This window comes from Phacochoerus africanus, chromosome 2 (assembly GCF_016906955.1).
Source record: "Phacochoerus africanus isolate WHEZ1 chromosome 2, ROS_Pafr_v1, whole genome shotgun sequence".
In the NCBI taxonomy this organism is placed as follows: Eukaryota; Metazoa; Chordata; class Mammalia; order Artiodactyla; family Suidae; genus Phacochoerus; species Phacochoerus africanus.
In genome coordinates, this window is record NC_062545.1 from 13790283 (window position 1) to 13818037 (window position 27755).

The following is a 27755-nucleotide window of genomic DNA, read 5'->3' on the forward strand; positions in this document are numbered from 1 at the left end:
ATCTGCAGGTGGTATTTCAGGATGTTTTTCAATCCTCTCTCTCCTTCTCCTCTGCTGGTATTGCTAAGTGCATAACAACAGGAAAAGATTTCAAAGTTGTAGCTTTCTTGCAAAACCAGGAGACAGGCCACTTCTTATGACAGGGAGTTCATCCAGGGCCAGCATGAAGCTCTTCTAAAGGCTTCTCAGCTAAGTGGACATAATGCTTCGTCAAGATCAGTCAACTTCACTTGTACTTTATCATTTGCCTTTATATGTAATCTGTTAGAAAAAATCTTAGCTATAGAACTAGCATTTTCCCATTCATCCTCATCCTTGCAAACTGTAAGGACTGGCTTTGATTTTTTTCCACGTGAATGTTGCCTTTGTCTCCTTCGCTGTGGTCTTTTTTATCCACTCACACACTCTTTGCCACTGTTGTGGCTTTGCATGACATGTCCAGAACTTGGGCTGTGGGCTCCTGCTTTTTGGTTCCTGTGCTCACTACTGGACTGTTGGCAACCACACCCATCCTCTCCAGTGGCAGCCAGAGTTTGTCAGAGGTGGGTGCTGGCACACCCAGGAGTGTGCTGGCATTTATTAAATGCATGGATCAAATAATCAGTGAATGGGTTGAAATCAGAATAGGAATAAGACTTCCTAAATTCTGGCCATGGTTCTGTAACATTCTCCCCTTCACTCCAGTTTCTAGATTTCTGGCATATTTCTTAACCTCCCCATGCTTTGTTTATTTCCTTTGTGTGTGTGTGTGTGTGTGTGTGCTTTATAAGGCCACACCTGCAGCATGTGGAGATTCCCAGGCTAGGGGCTGAATCAGAGTTATAGCTGCTGGCCTACACTACAGCCACAGCAATGCCAGATCCAAGTCACATCTGCGACTACACCACAGCTCATGGCAACGCTGGATCCTTAACTCACTGAACAAGACCAGGGATCAAACCCACAACCTCAGGGTTCCTAGTTGGATTCATTTTTGCTGTGCCATGATGGGAACTCACGTTTATTTCCTTATCGACATCTGGGCTAAGGGTGCTTCCTCTGCCCACTTGGCCAGGCCACTTGGGTGAATCAAATGAGAAGTAGGCATGAAAACAAGAGTAAGTCTTAAGTGTTGTAAAAATATAAGGTCTTTTCCTTGATTCACAGTGTGATTGTTTTCTTTTGCAATGTTTATACCCACAAATAGAGGGGTTAAAAAGTGACAAAAAACCACCAAAGTTCTTTGAAACTATTCAAATTTATTTGAACTCTTCAAAGACAAAGTTATTATCTGTATTTTTTTATTGTTATTTCCTCGATAACATTTTTTTTTTTTTAAATCTTTTGCCTTTTCTAGGGCCGCTCCTATGGCATATGGAGGTTCTGAGGCTAGGGCTCTAACCGGAGCTGTAGACACCAGCCTACGCCAGAGGCACAGCAACGGGGGATCCGAGCCGAGTCTGTGACCTACACCACAGCTCACAGCAACGCCAGATCCTTAACCCACTGAGCAAGGCCAGGGATCAAACCCGCAACCTCATGGTTCCTAGTCGGATTCGTTAACCACTGAGCCTCAATACAATTTCTTTTTCTACTGTACAGCACAGAGACCCAGTTACACATACATGTATATATTCTTGTTTCTCCCATTTATTTAGAACTAGAAGATATTGAAGGAAGCTACCAGTGTGAATTGCTGTAATGAACTCTCCTGTTTTCACTCATTGTATTTATTGTCCATCTCTTTTTTATTATGATTATTAGTCCTCTGTAGAGTCCATAGCTATCATTGTGTTTCTGTATGGTACACATAATCCTTTACGCAGAAGCCTAAGCTTTGTTCCCAAATTCAGCATCTTTGGGACTTTTAGGGATCTAAAGCAATGGGCATTGCCAGATAGTATGTATCACCCCCAAATGAGGGACTGTGGCCTCACTTTGTAATCAGTGGTATTAATATTTCAACAAAGAAAAACATGATTTTTAACGTAAAGTGGGATAAAGAAAGATTGTAAACAGATTCACAGACATAGAGAACAGACTTGTGGTTGCCGAGGGGGGTAGGGAAGGGAGAGAAATGGACTGGGATTTGGGGGTTAGTAGATGCAAACTATTACATTTAGAGTGGATGGACAGTAAGGTCCTACTGTACAGCACAGGGAACTATATCCAGTCTCTTGGAAGAGACCACGATGGAAAAGAACATAAAAAAAGAATGTCTATATATGTATGGCTGAGTCACTTGGCTGTGCAGTAAAAACTGGCACAACATCGTAAATCAGCTAAACTTTAATTGACCAAAAAAAAAAAAAAAAAAAAGATCACAAATGGTTTCTTCTCAATTTAGGTGTTTTTTCCCCACCAGGTGATTTTACTAAAAATGTGTGAAATGGAGGCCTGTTTCAGGGTCCAAAGCTGATGTATCTACTCTCTTCTCCTTCACACCCCCATGCATACCTGATTAAAATTCCTCGTGGTTAGAAAGCATTGCCTCCATCCTTGTGTCACCAAAGACTAAGCCGCTGCCTGGGCCACTGCCTGGCACATTGTCTGATCTATGTGTCCTCGGAAAACCCGTTCCTATTTAACTCCCTCCTAAACAAATACATGAAAATTCTTTAAATATTTACATTTTTTGTAACTGGCTGATTGATGTATGCTACAGGCTTTTCCTTGTCTAACAGAGATACAATTAAAATGTTATAATGAAAGGTTCAACCTATATTCTTAACTAACAATAACCAACTGAAGCTGAAAAACTTTTTGGGGGGGGGGCGTGGTTTCTGAAAAAGAATTTTTTGAAAGGTTCAGAAGAGTTAAAGAAACCAAACACAATACCAGGATATACACACCCTCTTCACTCCCACCCGCTCCCATCACATAAGACAAATTTTCCAGTTTTGAATGATAGAGTACCTTAGACATCAGCAAGTGTTTTATTCCTATTGGAAAAATCATGTCATCTTTCAGCAAATGTGCTAGACTTAACTGCATTCCTTTGGGCCCTTCTTAAGTAGATATATCTCAGAGTAAATTTTTTGTCTAAGTAAATATATATAAGCTGTGGGAATAACCCAATATGATAATGGCTTTTTTGGAGTAGTTAATTGGACAATAATAATTCAACTGAAACATGTACACCCTTTTCAAATACTCCTACCACTGCATTCCCACTGTCATACATAGATGCAAAGGGCATAGGTTAGCCCAGTGATTCTCAACTGAGATGATTTTTTTTCTCTCAGAGTTTTGACAATGTCCGGAGACATTTTTGATTGTCCCAACTTGTTGGGTGGGGAGAGAGAGAGAGGCGTGCTCCCGGCAACTAATGAGTAGAGGCAACAGATGCCGTCAGAAATCCTCTAATGCCCCGGACAGCCTCTTATAACAGTTTCCCTGCCCAAACCGTCAACAGTGTTGAAGATAAGTGATTCTTTTTTTTTTTTTCTTTTTATGTCCACACCTGCAGGGTAGGGAAGTTCCTGGGCAAAGGGTCGAATGGGAGATGGCAGATCTATGCCACAGCCACAACAACGCCAGACCTGAGCCACATCTGTGACCTACACCACAGCTCACGGCAACGCTGGATCCTTAACCCACTGAGCGAGGCCAGGGATCGAACCTGCATCCTCATGGATACTAGTTGGGCTCTTAACCCACTAAGCCACTTCTAAGTTAGGAAGTGAGATAATTTTATTCTTCTCATCCCTTGTACCTTTGATTTAAAGTGAGATGCTACTATACTTTGCAAATGTAACTTGAATGAATCTGGGCTCCTTTAATCTATGTCACTGGTTTTATTTACACAAGAAATACAACTCTGATTCCCCAGATCCCAAAAGCCCCATGTCTTTACTGACATGTGCTTGAAAAAGGTTGAATCAGTGGTTAGAGCACCTTTAGGCAAAAATCCCTAAAAATTCCCTTGACTCATCTTTTTCCTCAAGATCACCCTTCTACTCATTCTCAATCTTCTGTCGTCTCCTCCTCTGTCCTCTCCCATTAGTCTGTGCTGGAACTTGTGCAGAATAACCTCGGATGTCCTTGTTCCTTTGCCACTTTTCTCTCCATTCCTCATCTGGTTGGAACATCAAAGGCCCTGAAGGTAGATTCACCCAAGCAAGCCTAGACTCTTTCTATTCTAGAAGACAGAATGGAGGAGGAGGAGGTGTGTGTATGTGTGTGTGTATCTGTCACACAAGGAAATGCCTTTGTTTAGTTAGTCTTTGCTGTGTAACAAACCACCCCAAAACTTTGTGGCTTAAGTAATCATAATGCATCATTTCTCATGGTCTCTGTGTTGGCCAATTAGTTCATAGTTAAACACGGATGGTTTTCTAAGGAGCACATACAAAAGACAGTGTGCCAGGCAGTGGGTCAGTTGCTCAGGATACAAAATGATGGGGAAAATGCTTTCTTCCCAGAAGAATTTGTAACCAGGTATGGATGGGGGTGTGGAAAAGAGAAGTAACAAATACATCAACCTGGAAGTCTTAGACGGTCTCGGTTTGCTGACTTCACCTGGGATGTGCTCATCTGCGGGGCTGGCCAAACCAGAAGGTCCAAGGTGACCTCACCCATGTGTCTGGCAATTGGTTCTGGCTACTGGATAGGGCATCTCAATTCTTTTCCACGTGGACTCTTATTTGCCAATATAGACTGATTTCCTTGCATGGTGATTTTAGGACAAGGATCCAAGACAATTAAAACAAAACTTCTAGATTTCTTGAGGCCTAGAATCAGATGATATAAAGTCATTTCTGCTGCATTATTAATCAAAGCAAATACAATACAAGATCAAATTCAGGGAGAGGGGAAATCAGTTCTGCCCTTGATGGAAGGAAGGACAGAGTCACACTGCAAAGGAGGATGGACATCCGGACTGCAGGATGTGTCCATAATTTAAATGTGTTCTTTGGTCACTATGATTTCTCTTCTTCATCAAAATACATTCATTCCTCTCAAGACATTGGAAGTCTCATTCAGTGATGTTATCAAACCTCAAGTCCAGTATTGTGAGATCCGCATGACAGAGGAGACGCCTCAGTCATAATTCCTCCTAATCCTCAGGCCTGGCAACCAAAAAGTGAAGTAACTGCTCCCCATTCATCCAATATGCATTGATGAGACAGGGTAGGACCATTGCAGCAGATGCTTCTGTCCAAAGAAGGGAAGAATGGGAAGGAGCTGGAAATCATGGTTTGAAGTCATTCTGAATTCCAGCCAGGAACATGTGGCCTGTCCCTCTAATCCAATGGCAGGGGCCATTGCCTGTCTTTTTAATAAGAAATGACTCATGTATGTGACTTATAGTCTTCTTAGCTTCTTCCTAACCCTGTAAAGTTGTATCTGTCTTTATTTGAAACGCTCCTGTTCCTTCAGTGAAAACTGGTGGCATTTTTGCTCAACAAATTTGTTAGCTTCCCAAATATCTGCTTGGAGCTTCTTCCATGCCCCTCAAATCCAAAGTCTGAAATAAACTTTGGACCATATATGATGCGACGGTGGGCAGTGACCTTCAGATTCTTCGTAGCTGGTTTGTCTGGTTGAGAACATCAACGAAGCACCGCCTCAAGTCTTTCTGAGTTCTTAACAATGGGTCTTACATTCTTGATGTATTGTTATCCTGAAGCTATTTGTTACTTGGCAAATCTTTTTTCCAGGAGAGACTGGTGATGACAAGCCCTTATTTTTCCAGTGCACCAAATCAGAGGGCTTCTATGTTTCCTCTAATTCTGCTTGCAAACTAAATAGTTCCTTCTTTGGTTCATCTCCCTCTCTTTCAGTACCTTATAAACTGCAGCTGAAAGAAGCTAGTTGACACCTTTCTGCAGGGAAATCTTTCTAGTTGGTTGCAAAAGTTCAGGTTACTGCAATTGATAGAATATATAAAAACACATAAAATATGTGTAGCTCTCCTTCTCCCCGCTGCTAGCAGTTTCCTCACTGTTCTTTCAGCCTCAACTGTCTCTTTGTGTCCTTCAGCCTTCTTCCCCACCTGATCCTAAGGCCAAGGCCATATGTTTTAGATTTTATTAAAGCGGCACTCCCCTCCCCAGTAGCCATTTCTGCTTCAGTTAGCATTTGCTGAACCCACCACCAGAACTTAGTGGCTTAAAGCAATAATACCTCTGGTTTCTCATGTTCCCGTGGGCGGGCTGGGTGTTTTCTCTGCTGGCTGGGTCTGGGCTCGTTTATTTGGCTCTGTTCAGTGGAAGCATCAGCAGGGCTGGCAGATCTGCTTACTCACATGTCTGGCAGTTGCCTCTGCTGTCAGCTGGGATGCTTCAGGTCTCCTCTAAGTGACTTTTTTCCTCTAGGATGCTATACCAGAGGTGGGGTGGGCTCAGGGCAGGGGTCCTAGAGAACCACAGGGGATCCTCAAGGCCTGGTAAGGCCCAACCTCAGAGGTCGTATGCAGTCACTTCACCCACACGATTGGTCAGTTGGGAAATTGACTCTCTCTCATGATAGGAGGAGCAGTGGAGTCACATTGCGAAGGGGATGCTGGTCAGAATGGGAGGACTTTGTGGACACAGTCTGGTCCTATAATTTTTTTTTTTCATTTCTATGTTTAATTTAAAAATCTGAACATTGGGTAATTATAAACTGTTTATTTCACTGAGTTGAAATATTCAATATACCTTAAACCCAACCCATGTATAACAAAGTTAGTGGTGAATTTATTAACTGTAATTCAGTAGTTGCACAGTAGTTGCGATCACACAATTCTGATTGCAAGACACATAATTCAATTTAGGTCATCTGATGGAGGCTGTTATTTAATTAATAATAAATGCACTGCCACCTTATCTTTTTGTTGTTGTTGTTGTTTTTCCTTTGTAGTCACATCATTTGGTTGTGTCATGAAATTCAATCTCTGCATTTCTATTTCTAAATTTCTTTCCAGGGTTTTTCAGGTGAATCCACCTGCATCAAAAATGATGAAAAAAAAAAAAACAAACCACTATTAGATACAGTTAGGAACAAAGTGATTTTAAATATTTGATTTATTTTAAATTAACATGTGCGTTCTCAGGACATTAAAATTTGTAAGACATTTATTTAAGCCATCATTGCCATTAAAGCACCCAAAGAGTGCTTTAAGAATCCACAAAAACTTAAAGTGTTAGTCGTAACCTATTGCAAATGTATCAGTACACAATAACCTAATGCTTTTGTAAGAGATGGCAGTTTCAGACTTAACAACTATATCTATTTATTTAAATAGTCTTTCTTCTTGGTATTTCTATATTAAAGATGACATTGACTAAAGAAGGATATACTTAGAAATTCACTATTTTGTTCTTTATGAGTGTTCATAACTCTGATAAAATATGTATCTTTATGTGCATACTCATGTATGATATGCTATATCTCTCAGAAATAAATTCCTATAGATGAATTTGCTAAATATATTGAAACATGCTAGTTTCATTTGCTGTTAACATTTTTAAAAATACCATCTGTTAAGAGGATTTTGGGGACATTTCCTGAGCCTCAGTGGTTTAAGGATCCAGTGTTGTTATTGCTGTGGCTCTAGTTACAGCTATGGTGTGGGATAGACCCCCGGCCCAGGAACTTGTGTATGTTGGAGGAGCAGCCAAAAAAAAAAGAAAAAAGAAGATATTGGCATGTATTTTAATTTCTTTAATTTAGTAATGCTACTGAAAAGCTACTGACAGTAGAATTCTGTGTGATGGTTTTACATAACATATGATAAATTTATTATATATAGTAAGAAGAAAATGCAGTTGTTTTTTCACTGATTTTCATGATTGATTGCAAAGCTCCAGATAACCCAGGCTACCTTTTTCTGTGGCCTCTTCCAGGTGCATCTGGAAGTCACTTAGGACAAACCACAGTTGTGTGAAATCAGTAAGTCTCTGTTACTGTGACTTATCAGGAAGAAAACTGACTATAGTTATAGGTGTGACAAACAATGTCACAATGTTCTTTTGTTGTTGTTGTTGTTGCTTTTCAGGGCTGAACCTGCAGCATATGGAAGCATCCAGGCTAGGGGTTGAATCAGAGCCTCAGCTGCCAGACTACACCACAGCCACAGCGATGTGGGATCAGAGCCGCATCTGTGACCTATGCCACAGCTCACGGCAACGCTGGATCCTTAACCCACTGAGCGAGGCCAGGGATCGAACTCACATCCTTATGGATATTTGTCAGGTTCATTATTGCTGAGCCACAACGGGAACTCCCTGTGTGACAGTGTCTTAATGGTAAAATGGAATCACCCTTGCTACATTGGACCATGTTTCTGCACGTGTCCTGAAATGGCAAAACATCGAGGAAATATGTAGACAGACAGAGCAAAGAAAAATAGAAATTGAATATCAGAGCCATTTCTCTTTTTTTCTTTCATTTTTAAAAGCGTCATTGAATTATTTTTGACTTACAACGTTGTGATAATTTATGCCATACAATAAAGTGATTCAGTTATACATACACACGTATCCTTTCTCTTTCAGGTTCTTTTCCCATAAAGATTGGGTGGGGTTCTCTGTGCTGTACAGCAGGTCCCTGCTGGCCAGTCATTCCCTACCCCAGAGTGTGTATGTGCCAATCCCAAACCCGCAGTTCTTCCCTCCCCCATTACCTGTCCCCTTTGGTAACCATAAGTTTGCTTTCAAAGTCCATGAGTCTGTTTCTGTTCTGCAAATAATTTCATTTGTATTATTTTTCACTCATTTCTTGAGAGGGATATTGCCTTGGAATTTGGAGACTAATTCTTATAACACCATGACCCAGGGTCATGGGCATACGGTAACTTTCCTAGATAGACATCTCTCAAGGCTCAGCAGGCTCCAACCCCTGAGGTCTGCAGGTCCAGCTGATTTTGAAACAGAACCAGTGATGGAAGCCTTAAGGATGAAGGACCTAGAGAGTTTCCATAACTGGTTTTGGGGGGAGGGTGGTTTCCCCCCACAGTCTGGCTTTTATAAAGGAATCAAGATTCAAGTTATAGGAGAGGAGGGGAATTTGAGCTGCATCTGCCCGTAATACTTACCTGGATCAAAAGCCTGCCTTATGTACTTTTTGGCCATCTGAATGCAGCTTCCAGCAATGCTGGATTCTTAACACACTGAGTGAAACCAGGGATCGAACCTGCATCCTCACGGAGACTATGTCAAGTTCTTAACCCACCGAGCCGCAGTGGGAATTCCTCTACTTATCTGTTGATATTCAACTTAATGGCATCTTCTTTTTTAGTTTCTCTGCCTATTTCATCACTCTCTTTGAGAACCACTTGCTTTTAAATTCAAGTTTCCTCAGCACTTTATGTGTTCCTCTGTTACAGTAGCTGACATATGGCTTCGAGCTATTGTTGACATACTGTCTGTTCCATGGTGTTATCTGTTCCTCAGAGTAGGGCCAGGTTCCTTGTCAACAGCTTTATAAAGAAGTGTTGTTTGGAGTTCCTGTCATGGCTCAGTGGTTAACGAATCCAACTAGGAACCATAAGGTTGTGGGTTCGATCCCTGGCCTTGCTCAGTGGGTTAAGGATCCGGTGTTGCCATGAGCTGTGGTGTAGGTCACAGACGCGGCTTGGATCTGGCGTTGCTGTGGCTGTGGTGTAGGCCAGCAGCTATAGCTCCGATGAGACCCCTAGTCTGGGAACCTCCATATGCCACGGGAGTGGCCGTAGAAAAGGCAGAAATAATAATAAAAAAAAAAACAAAAAAACAAAAACAAAAAGAAGTGTTACTGTTCACAATGTTTTGTGGGCATTGTCTTAATGCAAATGTGCTTGACATTCATCGCATATTTGATATTACTCCCACAACCTAAACTTGTTATGTTGTATATATAAGATTTAAATACCAAATGCTAGACTAAAGTATTCAGATTTTATATTAAAAATAGGATTCACTGACATGATGAAGCTTCAGGATTTTTTTTTTCATTTGGGAAAATAGTAAGCAAAATCAGAAAATATTTACTTACAATTCAGCTGGATGTGTTTGACGATACAAAAAGTAGATTGTTAGGATGCAGTTAAATCTGCATTTGCTGTCATAATACAAAAGGAACCATGTAGAGAATTTGACATTTAGATATATACAATGAATGCTGCAAAGACAACTTAAGCTTCCCAAAAAAGACCTTTTAGCTAAAGTCTAAGTAAAAACTTGGAGATTTACTATCAGATAAATCTGTTTCAGTAACAATATTATTTCAATAATGGTAGTAGAATTAAAACTATAACAATTTAAAATTAAGCAATATATTATTAAATTGCATGCCAAATTTATGACTTATACACTAACTTTCTGCTAACTTATTTTAATATTTTATTTTATTTTTATATTTTATTTATTTATTTTTATTTTTTTTGTCTTTTGTCTTTTGTTGTTGTTGTTGTTGTTGCTGTTGCTATTTCTTGGGCCGCTCCCGAGGCATATGGAGGTTCCCAGGCTAGGGGTCCAATCGGAGCTGTAGCCACCGGCCTACGCCAGAGCCACAGCAACGCAGGATCTGAGCCGCATCTGCAACCTACACCACAGCTCACGGCAACGCCAGATCCTTAACCCACTGAGCAAGGGCAGGGACCGAACCCGCAACCTCATGGTTCCTAGTCGGATTCGTTAACCACTGCGCCACAACGGGAACTCCCTATATTTTATTTTTTATAATGATTTTTATTTTTTCCATTATAGCTGATTTACAGTGTTCTCCTGTGCGGCAAGAAGACCCAATCACAAGTACATGTGTACATTCTTTTTTCTCACATTATCAGGATCCATCACAAGTGACCAGACGTAGTTCCCAGTGCTATACAGCAGGATCTCATTGCTTATCCATTCCAAAGGCTATAGTTTGCATCTGTTAACCCCAAATTCCCAGTCCTTCCTACTCCCTTCCCCTCCCTCTTGGCAACCACAAGTCTCTTCTCCATGCCCATGATTTTCTTTTCTGTGGAAAGGTTCACTTGTGTCCTATGTTAGATTCCAGATATAAGTGAAATCATATGGTAGTTGTCTTTCTCTTTCTGAATTCACTTAGTATGTTCTTTTTATGGCTGAGTAGTATTCCATTGTGTGTATATATACCACATCTTAATCCACTTATCTGTTGATGGACATTTGGGTTGTTTCCATGTCTTGGCTATTGCAAATAGTGCTGCAATGAACATGCGGGTGCATATGTCTTTTTCAAGGAAAGTTTTGTCTGGATATACACCCAAGAATGGGATTGCTGGGTCATATGGTAGTTCTTTTTTTTTTTTTTTTTTTTTTTTTCCAATTTCTTGAGCCACTCCCGTGGCATATGGAGGTTCCCAGGCTAGGGGTCTAATCGGAGCTGTAGCCACCAGCCTACGCCAGAGCCATAGCAATGCTGGATCCGAGCCGCGTCTGCAACCTGCACCACAGCTCAAGGCAACGCCGGATCCTTAACCCACTGAGCAAGGCCAGGGACCGAACCCGCAACCTTATGGTTCCTAGTTGGATTCGTTAACTGCTGAGCCACAACGAGAACTCCATCATATGGTAGTTCTATGTATAGTTTTCTAAGGTACCTACATGCTGTTTTCCATGGTGGTTGTACCAATTTACATTCCCACCAACAGTGCAAGAGGGTTCCCTTTTCTCCACACCCTCTCCAGTATTTGTTTTTTGTGGACTTATTAATGATTGCTAGTCTCACTGGTATGAGGTGGTACCTCATAGTAGTTTTAATTTGCACTTCTCTAATAATCAGCGATGTTAAGCATTTTTTTATATGCCTGTTGGCCATCTGTATATCTTCTTTGGAGAAATGTCTGTTCAGGTCTTTTGCCCATTTTTCAATTGGGTCATTGGCTTTTTTGCTGTTGAGTTGTATAAGTTGTTTGCATACTTTAGAGATTGAGCCCTTGTCAGTTGCATCATTTGAAACTATTTTCTCCTATTCTGTAAGTTGTCTTTTTTTTTTTTTTATGGTCTCCTTTGCTCTGCAAAAGCTTGTCAGTTTGATTAGGTCCCATTGGTTTATTTTTGCTTTTATTTCTGATGCTTTGGGAGACTGACCTGAAAAAACATTTGTAGGGTTGCTATCAGAGAATGTTTTGCCTATGTTCTCTTCTAGGAGTTTGATAGTGTCTTGTCTTAGGTTTAAGTCTTTAAGCCATTTTGAGGACAGTGCGGAGGTACCTCAGAAAACTAAATATAGAACTACTATATGACTCAGCAAACTCCCAATATTTTAGAACAGTGACATCTTATGATATTTATAAAATAGTATGTATCACAAATTGATTTTAAAGTTTTACATAAATTCTAGCTCTATCTAGAATTGATTTTATTTTATTGTAGATTTTTTATTATAGTCTGTTTATAATGTTCTGTCATTTCCGCTGTACAGCAAAGTGGCCCAGTCATACATACATATGCATTCCTTTTCTCATATAATCTTCCATCATGTTCTATCCCAAGTGTTGGATGTAGTTCCCTGTGCTATACATGAAGACCTCATTGCTTATCCATTCTAAATGCTATTGTATAGAGTCTATTTTAGACTTCACATTGGATTTTCTGTATTATAATAAGGTTCTGAATTCCATCAAATCTAGCTTGAATTGTTAGGGTCATTCTGCTGCTACATGACTTTAGTTATAGAACCTGAAGATTTTAAGGTCAAAGTCAAATTGATTCAGCTATGAACTTATTGTTTGAATATGATAAATATATGCTGTGACTAATACAGTAATTTCTCTGCCATCCTAGGGCAGCAGCACAGTGGTATAGGAATCAGACACTAAAACTTGGAGTCCAAGACATGGCGCTGCCACTGGGTGACCTTTCTAAAAACACTTAACGTCTCTGAGCCTTAGTTTTCTTATTTATAAAATGGATATTATAATAATTCCTACCTATAGATGTGTTATAAGAATTAAATGACTTAATATTTATTACATGATAAATAATAATTGAATAAATAATTAAATCAATAATAATTAATTAATTAAAATATAATGTGATCTCTAACCAGAGAGATGGAGCTAGATCAGGGCCCAGTTCATAGGAAGTATTGCCCATTATCATACAGGTTTGTTTCTGGTATGTACTTGAAAGTTAAAAGTGCATGTTTCAGAAGTTCCATTCATAGCTCAGTGGTTAACAATCCCGACTAGGATCCATGAGGACTCTGGTTCAATCCCTGGCTTTGCTCAGTGGGTCAAGGATCTGGTGTTGCTGTGAGCAGTGGTGCAGCCACAGTAGTGGTGCTACTGCTGTGAGCAGTAGGTGTAGTGATCGTAGACATGGCTTGGATCTGTCCTTTCTGTGGCTGTGGTGTAGGCCAGCAGCTGCAGCTCTGATTCAACCCCTAGTCTGGGAATTTCCATATGCCACAGGTACAGTCCTAAAAAGCAAAAAAAAAAAAAAAAAAAAAAAACGTGCATGTTTCACAGGCACATATCCAGACAAAACTTTCATTGAAAAAGATACATGCACACCCCTGTGTTCATCACAGTGCTATTAACAATGTCCAAGACATGGAAACAACCTAAGTGTCCCTCAACAGATGAATGGAATGGATTAAGAAGAGGCGGTACATATACACAATGGAATATTACTCAGCCATAAAAAAGATGCCATTTGCAGCAACATAGATGGAACTAGAGATTCTCATACTAAATGAAGTGAGCCAGAAAGAAAAAGACAGATACCCTATGGTATCATTTATTTGTGGAATCCAAAATGTGGCGCAGATGATCCTATCTACAGAACAGAAACAGATCATGACCGGGGAGAGCAGACTTGTGGTTCCCAGGAGGGAAAGGGGAAGGAGTGGGATGGAGAGCAGTCCAGGGTTTGAGGATGCAAACTGTTATATTTGGAATGGATGGGCAATGGGGCCCTGCTGTACAGCACAGGGAACCATGTGTGATTGGATCGCTTTGCTGTACAACAGAAATTTTTTTTTTTGGTCATCTTTGTCTTTTTAGGGCTGCACCTGTAACATATGGAGTTTCCCAGGTTAGGGGTCGAATGGGAGCTGTAGCCACAGGCCTACTCCACAGCCACAGCAACGTGGGATCCAAGCCGCTTCTGTGACCTATACCACAGCTCTCAGCAATGCCGGATCCTCAACCCACTGAGCAAGGCCAGGGATTGAACCCAAAACCTCATGGTTCCTCGTCAGATTTGTTTCCGCCAAAGCCACAGGAATGTCAAAACTGAGCCGCATCTGTGACTTACACCACTCCTCACGGCAATGCTGGATCCTTGAACCCCTGAGCAAGGTCAGGGATCGAATTCACAACCTCATGTTCGTCAGTTGGACTCATTTCTGCTGTGCCACGATGGGAACTCCGATTTTTATTTTATTTTTATTTTTTTGCTATTTTAGGGCCTCTCCCTCAGCATGTGGAAGTTCTTAGGCTAGGGATCAAACTGGAGCTGTAGCTGCCCGCCTATGCCACAGCCACAGCACCCTCAGGATCTGAGGCACATCTTCAACCTACACCACAGCTCACAGCAACGCCAGATCCTTAACCCACTGCACGAGGCCAGGGATTGAACCCACGTCTTCATGGATACTAGTTGGGTTCATCAACCACTGAGCCACAACAGGAACTCGTATACAACAGAAATTGAAGAAACATTGTAAATCAACTATAATAAAAACGTGAAGACAGAAATAATGGCATTCTTTAAATTTATGGCTATATCAAAATGTTCTCCAAATGAAAAAGCTTTGTTGTCTACTTTCTTTGTTTATTCATTCACTAGTATTTCTTGGTCACATTTGTAGACATTGGAAACACATTTACGGTCCTCGTGGGGTTTATATTCGAGCAGGTGGTCTAGTATTCTGAGCTGAAGCCCAGGAAGGGTCCTTCCAGAGAGGAAATCTACCTCTTTAGAGTTTTTATTTAGACTTTAGCCAAAAGGTCTATTTTTTTTTTTTTAGAAAGCTGAAATTATGTTTAAGCATCACCTTTCAAAGGGTGAGGAATTGAAAAGATACCTTGTTCATCTGTGCTCCTCACCACACCTAGTGTACAACAAACAGTTGACACTCATTAGATGCTGGCAGAACAAACAGAATCCACCCTTTCATTGAAAGGTGTTACACTGGCCATCTCTGGCCTTCATCTCTTCATATTGTTACTTAAAGCCTTCTTGTTCCCTCCTTCTTTTCCTTCCTATATTAGTTTTCTCTTGTTGCATAATGCATTTTTAAACAGCAGTTTGAAGCAATGTTCATTTATTATCCCCAGATTTTTATGAGTCAGGATTCGGTGCCCAACTAGCTGTGTCCTCTGCTTAGGGTCACACAAATCTATTGTCAAGGTGTCAGCTGGGCTGCATTCTCATCCGGAGGTTAAGTGAGGGAAGAATCCACTTTTGAACTCATTCAGGTTGTTAGCAGATTTCATTTCCTTGTGTATGAATGGAGCTTGTGTATGTATGAATCTTGGCTGCAGGGCAGCCCACGGTTCTCTGCCACAGAGCCCTCTCCATGGACAGTTCACAACTCGGCTCTTTGCTTCTTTAAGCCAACAGGAGCATCTCTCACTTGGCTCAGCTAAGACAGAATCTGACATAAAGTAATATGTTCGTGGGTGTGGCATCCCATCACCTTTGCTGTATTCTATTCATCAGAAGCAATTCGCAGGTTCTGGCTGCAGTTGCCCACACAAAGATGTGGACTCCAGGAGATGGGACTTTTTGGAGGTTGCCCTGTAGTATGTTCACAGTACTCCGCATCCAGGTCAAGTCCCTGTGGTGCCTCTATCTTGTTGCATTGCCGTATAACCCTCCACTGCACATGTGCCCTTTCTTGTCTGTTTCTACTTCTAAATGTTTACCTTTACAATTTTTTTAGCTCTCTTTTTACTTTGCTACTTTTTTCTTCCAGTTTTATTGAGATTCAACTGACATACTTCAGTGTCTAAGTTTACAGTGTATGTGATGATTTGACTTACATTTCAAAGTGATCACCATGATAAGTCTAGTTACCGTCTGTCTCCATAAAAAAGATACTATAAAATTATTGACTGCATTCCCCGTCCTGTACATTTCATACCTGTGACTCATTTATTTTGCAACTGGAAGTTTTATACCTCTTAATCTCCCTCACTTATTTCTTCCCCTCAACCCCTCCCAGCAACTGCCTGTTTGTTCTCTGTATCTATGACTGTTTCTATTACATATAAGTGAAATCATACAATATTTGTCTTTCTCTCTCTGACTTGTTTCACTTGGGGTAATACCCTTTAGGTCCATCAATGCTGTTGCAAATGGCAAGATTTCTTTCTTTTTTACGGCTGAGTAATATTCCATATGTATATATGTTATGTGTATATATATATATGTTATGTGTGTATATATATATATATAAAATCTTCTTTATCCATTCATCTATTGATAAGCACTTAGGTTGCATATCTTGGCTATTGTAAATAATGCTGCAGTAAACATTGGGGTGCATATATCTTTTCTAATTAGTTTTTTTTTTTCCCTAAATACCCAGAAGTGGAATTGCTGGATCATATGGTAGTTTATTTTTTTAATTTTTTAAGGAATACCAGAGTTCCCGTCGTGGCGCAGTGGTTAACGAATCCGACTAGGAACCATGAGGTTGCGGGTTCGGTCCCTGCCCTTGCTCAGTGGGTTAACGATCCGGCATTGCCGTGAGCTGTGGTGTAGATTGCAGACGCGGCTCGGATCCTGCGTTGCTGTGGCTCTGGCGTAGGCTGGAGACTACGGCTCCAATTAGACCCCTAGCCTGGGAACCTCCATATGCCACGGGAGCGGCCTAAGAAATAGCAAAAAAAAAAAAAAATTTTTTTTAAGGAATATCCATATTGTTTTTCATAGGAGCTGCACCAATTTACATTCCTGCCAACAGCATGTGAGGTTTTCCTTTTCTTCACATCCTTGTTATTTTCTCCAGTACTTATTCTCTGTTGCCTTTTTTTTTTTTTTTTTAATGGCTGCACCCACAGCATATGGAAGTTACTGGGCCAGGTATTGAATCTGAGCCACAGCTAAGGCAATGCCAGATTCTTTTGTTTTTTGGGTTTTTTTTTTGCTTTTTTTTAGGGCCATACTCATGGCATATGGAAGTTCCCAGGCTAGGGGCCAAATCGGAGCTACAGATGCCAGCCGCCACAGCCACAGCAACGCAGCATCCAAGCCGCATCTGCAACCCACACCACAGCAATGCCAGATCCCTCACCCATGGAGTGAGACCAGGGATCGAACCTGAATCCTTATGGATACAAGTCGTATTCGTTTCTGCTGCACCACAATGGGAACTACCAGATTCTTTAACCTACTGTACGAGGCCAGGGATAGAACCTGCACCTTGGCAGAGACCTGAGCTGATACAGTCAGATTCTTAACCCACTGTGCCACAGCGGGAACTCCTATTTGTTGTCGTTTTGATAATAGCCATTCCAATAGGTATGAGATGATATCCCATTGTGGGTTTGATTTACATTTTCCTGATGATTAGTGACGTTGAGCATCTTTTCACATAAATATTGGCCATCTGTATGTCTTCTTTGGAAAAATGTCTGTTCAGATCCTCTATCCATTTTTCAATCAGGTTGTTTTTTTTTTAAAGCTGATTTATATGAGGTATTTTTTGGACATTTTGGATATTAATCTCTTATCAAAGACATCCTTGTAAATACCTTCTCTCATTCAGTAGGTGACCTTTTCATTTGTTGACAGTTTCTTTCACGGTGCAAAGGCTTTTTAGTTTGACGTAGTCCCATTTGCTTATTTTTGCTTTGTTTCCCTTGCTTGAGGATGCACATAAAAATATTACTAAGGTCAGTGTCAAAGACTGTACTGTTTATGTTGTCTCCTAGATACCTACCTTTAGACCTATCCTGGTAGGCAGTGTCCTGTTCATCTCTCTGCATTCCCTTTGTGCCAAGCATAAAACTTAGGTCCCAGTGAACTTTTATTTATTCATTTATTTGGCCATACTTGCAGCACATGGAAGTGCCCTGGCCAGGAACTGAACCCGCACCACGGCAACGACAACCCTGGATCCTTAACTCACTGAGCCGCTGGAGAACGCCTCAGTTGCTTTTTAAAAAACAGCTTTATTGGGTTTAATTATTGAGAGAACTTTTAGTGAGTGAAGGAAGATGACTATAGAGCTAACCTACTGCAAATTTTAAAGCATCTACTGAAAATTTTAAAGAAACTCTTGAAATGCTTAATGTATTTGGAGTTTTACTGACTCTTCCTTCAAGATAAGAATTGATAAAATGCATTTTAACATAAAACAATATAATCATTATTTCTAGAGTTGTGTAACTGTGAATTTTTTCACGATACAGCTTCCTGACATGGTACCTCACCCGATAATTTTTTTTCTTCTAGATGAACAAGAGATCGTACAAAAACGTACTTTTACCAAATGGATCAACTCTCATCTGGCCAAGGTAAAGGAAGCTCTCCCATTACTTGGTTTGAGCCAATAAATCATTAAATGCACAATATAAAGGAATGCTGCTGTGGCTCCTGTCACTATGACTAGTCAGTGACACTTGGAGCCCTGTCAGTTTATTGTTGCCTCAGTGGGGCATTTGCTAGTGTTGCTTCTGGGAAGAAATCAGCAGATACCCAGAGTCAAGAGCAGTTACGTCCTGTCCATTCCCTGAGTCTTGAAAGATCCCATCCAGTTGTTTCTCTGGGCTAACGTGTCATATACCAAACGGCGGGTGTGTGCTGGGACTCCTGTTGGTGTTTGTTTCTCCTCGGAACAGAAAGGAGCAATGAGTGGCCCTCCGCGAGCCAAGAATTCTATCTGAGGACATTGTAACAGTGTCTGGGCTCCCCTCTCAAGTGCTTTTATAGGAAAATCACCCAGATGGCAGGACACTGTAAAGACTGATGGGATTATCCATACTGACATTCAGTTGTATCAGGTGACCGTGTATCCAGACCTTGTAATGCCGCGGAACACACACTCTGACATATTACTAATTCCCATATAGCTATATTACGATAAAATTAGTCTCTTACAATGCTGACGAAAAAGTATGTGAACCAAAAAAAAAAAATACTTTGCATTTGTAAAAATAAAGGAAGATCATAGGACAATTGTCTGCATTCAAGTAGAGCATCTTTGCCGAGGGCAGCGCCCAAAGTGTGCAGGGCATATGTGTAGGGCTTAATCCTAGGAGCATTTTCTGATCAGGCACCTCCCCCCAAGCCCTTTTATTTATTTTTAAAATTTTATTTTTTTAATTTAATTTTTTTTCCTTTTACTTTCAGAGCTTTATCCAAAGCGTCTTTTATAGTTCAGACACAGACAAAGCTTGGCACCTTCTTTCAGCCCCATGATACAAATTGACTGCGGACTGTATGTCTATATGAGGCTTTGAAGACAGGAAACAAGCTAGTAAAATCCTTCCCCAGGCCTTGGGAAGCTCACAGTCCAGCAAAGACAGAAGCCTAGAATAATGTGTCTAGATACGGGATAAAGGGGAATTATCTCTCCTATACTCTCTCTCCAAAAGCCACTTGGTAAGATGGACACTCTCTGGCCCAGTGGCTGCACCCAGAATCTGCCCTGTGAAAGGCACTGAATATCTTTGGGGCTCATTTTCTCAGGTTGTGACTAGTGCCAACTGGCCCGGCCCCTACTGACACGACACAATTATCATCTCCCCCCCCCACCCGCCCCAAATGAAAATAGATTTTTTTTAATAATATTAAAAAGCTACATGCTAGTTGTAAATAGTTTCCGTAATAAACCTCTTAGAAAGTGTAATGAGAGTAAATATCATTGTAAATCCCACAATCGCGATACAGCCATAGCTAACACATTGATCACCACCACACATGGACACACAGTTTCAGGTAAACAGCTGTGGTGAAGGATACTATTCTTTTTTCTTTCTTTTTTGCTCTTTAGGGCCACACCTGTGGCATATGGGAGTTCCCAGGCGAAGGGTCGAATTGGAGCTGCAGCTGCCAGCCTACGCCAGAGCCACAGCAACGTGAGGGCCAAGCCTCATCTACGACCTACACCACAGCTCGTGGCACCACGGGATCCTTAACCCACTGAGTGAGGCCAGGGATTGAACCCTCAACCTCATGGATGCCAGTCAGCCTCGTTAGTGATCAGCCATGACAGGAACTTCCATGGAGGAGGATATTATTCTTTATGCCTCTGTTTCACTCAACACATCTTCCCACGTGACTAGATACAGAGTCACACAGTCATTCCGATGCCTGTATAATAGTTTATTATTATAAATATAATAAAATTATTTATATATTACAAATAATAAATTAGCTAGTTGCCTATCAATGATCATTTAGTTGGTTTCCAGTTGGCTAACGTTATGTAAAATGCCACAGTGAAAGTCCTTGGGCATATATACCTGTACCCTTGCATTTTCCTTCTTAGGATAAATTTCTAGAAGTGGGTGGCTAGTCCAGAAATATACAAGTTTATAATTTTAATATATACCAAGAGCTTATGCGAATGTCCATTTCCTTACACTGTTAATACTTTTTAAAAGTTAGTAGTGTTTTCCAATCTCACTGGTGAAAATAGTTTATAATTATTTTCATATTTATTTCTGTGGTGGGGTTAAGTATCTTTGTAGAAAATCTGAAAGCCGAATTCTTGAAATATACTTATCTATACAGTGAATTTTTTAAAAAGCAGCTAAAATCAGAATGTGTGCCTTTGTGGAGGGATTAGGTGCCAAGAGCTTATTTTCTAATCTGTTTTTATCACCACTTTATCCTTTACATATTGATGTGGTAACTGGCTCTCGGAATAGGCTCTCTCCATGTGCATCCTTTTCTGTTCTCTTTTTTCAGTCCTGCTTTGTGACCTCAATCCTGCTATTTCCTGTCTGAATATCTAAGTCCTACCTTTAATGTGTAGCACTAAACCTCTCCCATTCATGAAGTCATTTCTGACCCCATGTGAAACAGTGAACCTGTGCTCTCAAATGGTCCAGGATGTTAGCAGTTTCCCCCTGCACCCCTTCTCCAGCGCCACATCCCCCTTCTCTACTGTTGCTGTCTCTGGTTTGGTAGAATCTGAAAAAAATCTCAGCACCTCTTTAGAACCTGCAGCATAGGGGAAGTTCAGTGTGTCTTAAATCATTTTGGACTGTTGCCTATCTCCCCTTCCCCACAGCATTGTAATGTCTTCAAGGCACATGCTAATTCCTGAAGTTTCTTTGTGCACCCTAATAGCTCTAAGCATAGCACTGAGTACCATGCAGAGGTGCTTAATGAATAAAACAGCAATGGCAAAGAGTCTTTATCGTTTCTTATTTTGTTAGAATAGCATAGACATAAATTACATGGAGAAAAATCGTGATTAATTTCTGGCCCTTTGCTAAGTGCTTAACACAGGCCATTTTTTAGCGCACGTCTTCATATATGGTAATTGGCATTGCTGAGATTTTAATGCAGACATGAATCTAAAGTCCACTTGTGTTCCCTACTGTACACGTTTTTGCATTGATGGTATCATTTCTAAAGACCCAGAAAATTGTTACCTCCATAGGTGCTCCCTTATAACTTTACTGCGATAGAGATTTTTTTGTTGTTCTTGTTCTTTTGTTTTCTCCTATGTCCTTGCTATTGTTTTTTTCTTTCCTTGGTCTTGAAAACTCAAACAGTGATACCTACACTTGTTATCCAGAACTTATTTATACTGACCTCATGCTGTCTTGCCAAACATAGCCCAGACCCACCGCTTCAAGGGAGAACATCTTCCTTTTCTGACTGATTCGTATTTGGAAAACATTTTTAAAATCAAATCTGACCCCATTACCCTGCTTTGACAGTCGAGAGTTTAGGATAGCTATGGAGTTGATGCTTATGTCTGCGTCCGTCTCAGCAGCCCATCACAGGATTCCCTCTTTGTCCCCCTCTCCTGTCCCCATCCTTGACCCACCTTTATCCCCATTCGACTTCCCTATTCCAGTCCAATTTCATTCTCATTCTCCCTCCCATCTGTCTCCCATTCCTGTGCCACATCAATCTCTCCCATCCATCTCCCCCATCTCACCTCCACCCGGCCCCCTTTTCATCTCTATCTCAATCCCCTGCCCCTATCCTCACCCCCATTTCCACCTCTATCTCTGTGTGTACCTTTTCTCTGTAAAAACATAGGCGACCTCTACATCCCTGGCTCCCCAGTCTCATTGAGGTCACGTTTATATATGCATCCACAGTTAAATGGGAGCACACACTTCCCTCCCCATTGCAAAGTGCTCACTTACTTACTTCTGAGAATAATAATGTGTTACCTGCAAGGTCATTTGCATATCTTTGATCTGGCCTGTGGACAAAGACATTGTGTCACTTTTCCTGCTGCCCCTGTGAGAAGACTTGCTCCCAAAGACATTCTGCCCATCATTTAAGCACCCTGGGCATGAACTAGAAGCACCTGGGCACACGTGCGCGCGCACACACACACACACACACACACACCTTAGTCGCCTGGGCTTCACAGAAGCATGTGCTATGCTCAGAGTTTCACTAAGTCTCATGAAAATGGCTTCTTAGATTTTCGGTCTTCAGCTCCTGCTTGCTTTTTAGCAACACGCAGATAATTCCCCTAACCACTGTTTTTCAGTCATGCAGCAGGCCCAAAGCCAGAATAAAATGTTCCTCCCTAAAAAAAAAAAAAAAGTAATCCACAGAAAAGCAACTTGACCTGTTTCAAGGTCTTTCCTTATCTTCCAGAGATTCCTGAGCTAACTTTTCCTCTTCCTTCTTCTTTATTAAATTACCAAGGCCAGTAGTTTGTCCTATAACTAACAGTCTGCCCCAAGGGATAGAACCATACTTGCTGTCAACTTTGGAAGGACCTAGGGTTCTGTAATTTGTGGGATCAAATTGAGTCTCTTTTTTTTATATATATATTGTTTGTGTTGGTGTTTGTTTACTTTGTCCCGTAAATACCCAGCCAGCTTAGAGCTAGTATTAGTCAGCTTGGGCTGCTATCACAAAATGCCATGGACTCTGTGGCTTAAACAAGGAACATTTATTTCTGAAGTTCTGGAAGCTGGAAGACCAAGATCAATGCATTGACTGAGTCAGTTCCTGGGAAAGGTCCTCTGCCTGGCTCTGTCCTCCCACTGCAGAGAAGGAACTCTGGTTTCTTCCACTCTTCTTGTAAGGAAGAGTTAAACCTTAAATCCCATCATGAGGGCATTTACTTTACAACCTCATTCAGCTTAGTTATCTCTCAAAGGTCCCACATCCAAATACCGTCACATGGGGGGTTAAAGCATCGGTGTATGGACTTATGGGGGCACACAAGTATTCAGTACATGCTAGGCCCCAAGTTTATCCTGAGGTCTGGCTTTGAAGTGCATGAGAGTTTCTTCCAAACCTCAGTCCTGGCATGATGTCGTAATGATCTTGTCTCCTCTTTGAGAGCAAATGTTTATTTGTGTGGCAGTTCTGTTGTACATAGCTCTGTGCTTTGGAATTGCTTCAGATAATCTAATAACAAAACCCTTTAAAGGAATTAAAATGGATTTTATTCCTCGGTGTTGTGTGTGGGTGTGTGTTTTCCTCCTAAAGCTTGCTGTTGACATCTACCAAGAGGGGTAAGGAAGTGACCCAGGTCAAAAATATTTTTATGCTTGTGATCAGATATTTGTTTTAATTCGCCTATTACTTATGCTGCATAGCATGCCAAGGTATTTTATCACTAAGAACAAGAAAGGAGAAAAGTGCTAACTTGGAAGGGAAAACAATTTTTTTCAAATTTTTTCTAGAATGCAAGTTATAAATATTTTGCAGGATCTATATTGTCTGAGAGCTTTTGCACCAGTCATGTGAAATTCTATGGATTTAAACTAAAATGATGAACCATCTTATCCTAAATTCTGTGATAATATCTTGCTACTGCAATGCCTTCTTTAAAGATTTTAAGTAAACTAAACTAAATAAATAAAACTTTTATTTTAAAGGATCATTTAAAAGACTTTATTTAGAAAGAAAATTTTGTCAATTATAGCTCAGTAAAACTGGAAGAAAGATTGTATCTCAAAATTTTCTTTGGAAATTAACCATTTCCAAAGTATAATAGGTTTAATAATAGGTTGTGGCAGGTTGAAGAGCTGGGATATTGAATTGAGAAGCAAGAAAACAATTGATCCTTCTATCCTAAGGTCATTCAATCTTGGGTACATTGGGAGATGTTCAAAAAAGGCTTCAGGGAAATTAATTTGGGGAAGGTTTTTTAATGGGAAATTTTTAATTTGTTCTAGTCTGCTTTGCTCAATAGTTGCAAGTAAGCAAACTATCGACTACTAATTAAACAAAACAACAAACTCTTTTACTGATGACATTTCATTCTTTTGTAACTGTTCTTTATAAATATTTTGACAGCAGTGTGAAGAGATGAGTTACAAATAAGAAAATGATCTGGTTTAAAAAATATGCTTTTCTTAAAACAAAAATGTTATTAAAAGTAGGGAAAAGATGAGAATTTTCTTAGATTATCCAAACTTGTATATATAATTTTCAGTTTTTAAAAATATTTTCTTTATTTTCAAATGGAATTCTTCATGTGTCGCAGTTATGCCAAACATTGCAAATCATAAATTGTCAATATAATGTAATACAAGTAACAAAAATTAGTGGGCTTCGTTTATTTCATGTATCTGATAATTCCTTTCAGGAAGGGGGTTTCATACTGAAACATGGATCCTATAATTTTCTTCCTTTTTAGGAAGAAAACTGCCTCTTTCTATTTTATTTGCTCTATCAATGGAAGAAGGTGGAGTGTATGTTTTCTCGTTAGCCCAATATTGATTCTGAGTAATAGTTTTTCAGAGTTAGCTCTTGATTCCGTTCTGTCACTCATGGCTAAATATGTATCTAGGAGTTCCCGTCATGGCGCAGTGGTTAACGTATCCAACTAGGAACCATGATTTTATTGATCTAGTTTAGCAACCTTGATTTATTGATCTAGTTTAGCAACCTTGGCATTTTTAGACTGTTTAGTACAATGGGCTGCTTGCCAAATATTGGAATAACTTGCTCCACAGCTGCTGGTCAACCTTGCTTCCCTTCCACTCTCCTCTTGGTTCCTGTTATTAAGCCTGTTGTTCCTGCCCATCAAATAACCATCAAAGCATGAGAACACTCTATAGTGGTTCTAGGATGGGCTTTTCCCCATCCCCTGTATCTTAGCTTATGAACTATCTCCTACTTGAAACTCATATAAAGCCCAGGAGGGAGTGATGAGGCTGGTTCTAGAAGTGAGGGGCCATTGTCTGTACAGATGTTTCAGGGTACACACAATACACCTTGACATCCAGCCTTTGTCTTGGGACCTGTTTATATACTATACAGAAGGCCATCCGAGGAAATATCTTGGGCCATTATTAGCTCCTTTTCAGTCTAACTCTCCTTGACAGTGTGTGTGTCTCAACTGAAATAAAGCAATCTCTGTGCCATGGGCTCCTCCCTTAGACCTTTTCCAGTTCAGTTTTACTGGTATCTCTGGGTATCCAGAAATCACAAATTTTAAACTGTAGGATATGTATTTAATAATTTAAAATAAAATATGAAGTGGCTCAGCTGGATAAGAACCTGACATAGTGTCTATGTTGAGGCAGGTTCAATCCCTGGCCTCACTCAGTGGGTTAAGGATCCGGCATTGCTGCAAGCTATGGCATAGGTCACAGATGCAGCTTAGATCCGGCGTGGCTGTGGCTGTCATGTAGACTGGCTGCTGCAGCTCCTATTCAACCCCTAGCATGGGAATTTCCATATGCTGCAGGTGCAGCCTTAAAGAAAAGAAGAGAAAAGAAGAGGGAAGAAAAGACATAATAAAAAATAAAGTAAAATGCTATAATTTTTGTATTATAAAATGTTTTAAGAGCTCTTTCCCCAAGAGGAAAAAGCACTTAGTAAAAAAAAAAAAAAAAAAACTGCCCAAATATTCTGAGACTAAAAGTAATAATGGTAAATGAGGACCTGGGTTGGTCCTGGCATGAGAGAGGTTGTTTAGCCCTAGAAGACTAAACCCTTCATGCTGCAAATCTCTTTGATTTGTTGTGTGATACTTCTCAGTAAGGGATTCTAAGATTCTTGCAGATCTGTAGATATCTGCTGATAAAGCCATGATGTGCTCGTAATGTTTCAAGGTAGGTTTGTAATCTTCCACATCACTGATTTTAATCAAGCACTCTGAGCTTATTTTTCCTTAATTTATGTGCATGTGATTGCCCAATTAATGCAAAGTTTAAAATGCTAAAAATAATTGTAGTTCATTAACATTTTATAATTTTGGGTATATAGGCATACATTGCCAAGCAAAAAGACTTGATCTTCTGCTTTGACGGGAGAGGGATGGGTGGCTCGGAGGGAGGGAGGGAGGGAGGGCGGGAGGGAGGGAGGGAGGAGTCGGGAGGACGGAATGACTTGGATGCCGGAGGCAGGACCGGAAGTGCCGGCATGACGTCGGGCGGTAGGCTTTAGGGCTTTCTTTCTTTCTTTCTTTCTTTCTTTCTTTATCTTTCTTCTTCTGTTCTTTCTCTTTCTTTCTCTTTCTTTCTTTTTCTTTCTTTCCTTCTCTTTATTATTTTTCCTTTCTTCCTTTCCTCCCTTCTTTCCTTCCTCCCTTCTTCTTTTCCCCTTTCCTTCCTTCCATGTGTTTAATTGTTTATCAATAATACTCAACTGTTTCTACCTTCCTCATTTACAGCTATCAATTGATCAAAAGGTTATAAAACATCTTCTCATATCAATTATAGTCAGATCCCCTGAAAGTGCACACTCTCATCAACAAAGAACAAATTTATTTCTGGTCACTTCTGTGACTATCATCATGGAGTGGGAAGGCACTGAAGTGTAAATTGTTACACTCAGGAGAGTGTTTACAAAGCACTAACAAAACAGGCACACATGTCAATTGTGCTTTATTTTGTTGCAAGTGAATGAAGTTGATGGTAAATGATTTAACTAAGAAGTGAGAGATCTTAAAAAATACAAGGTGCCTGCACATTCCAAATAAAACCTGCCTTTAAAAATGGTCCTTGACTGGCTCCTGGAACTGGGCACTTGGAATGTTCTGCCTGATAAGAGTGTTTTGTATGCCTGAGGCTTGAGACCATGATGTACTACTTGATAAAATCTATTTCTCTTAGTGAGTTGTGGTGAACACCTGTTTTTGCTGGGAGTAGGGACAGGAAAGACTGGAGACTGAGTAGCTGAGGTCATTTCTACAAGCACCACACACTTACATGTCAGGTTCCAAATACAGTCCTGGCACCAACGCTCAGGTATGCTCCACAGGTTGGCCACACTTTGCATGCATCATCAAACAGCATTGCTGGTACACTTAAGCATGTCCCCCCGCACCCTTCCACTGGAGGGGAACAAGTTGCTCAGCTCTGGAAGGTCACACACGGTTCCTCCTGGACTTCAATCACTGTGCTTTTTCCCTTTGCTCATTTGAATCCATGTCCTTTTGCTGTAATAAGCTGTAACCGTGAGTCTAGTAACTCTTCTGAGTCCTGTGAGTCCATCTAGTAAGTCCTCAAGCTAAGGAATGTCTTGGAGCTCCCCAGTACAGAATAACCCAGTCATAAGGGAGACAAAGGTAGAGTGGCTCTTGGAGCCTCAGCAGCAGGACCTGATGTCACTTGTCCTTGGGTTATTGCTATGTGACAACTAGACTCCAGCCATCTTCTGGATGCAGGCAGAGAATATGATGGGCCCAGCTCAGGTCACTCAGGTAACAAAAGATGATGGTGTGACACAGACATGGCCACTGGGGAACATGTGCGAGTTGGGCTTATT

General features: G+C 40.6%; 1 protein-coding gene across 12 annotated transcripts in view; it reads left to right on the top strand.

Moving 5' to 3' along the window:
• The window catches only part of SYNE1 (spectrin repeat containing nuclear envelope protein 1), a 479896-nt gene that overhangs the window by 70856 nt on the left and 381285 nt on the right, over window positions 1-27755 (top strand). For 11 of the 12 annotated variants that reach the window (XM_047769899.1, XM_047769909.1, XM_047769910.1 and 8 more), the window contains exon 3: window positions 18327-18388. The exons of the other annotated variant lie outside the window; for it this stretch is intronic. In XM_047769899.1, the coding sequence (XP_047625855.1) occupies window positions 18327-18388 (62 nt within the window). The remainder of the gene's footprint in view (window positions 1-18326; window positions 18389-27755) is intronic. 12 annotated transcript variants of the gene reach the window in all.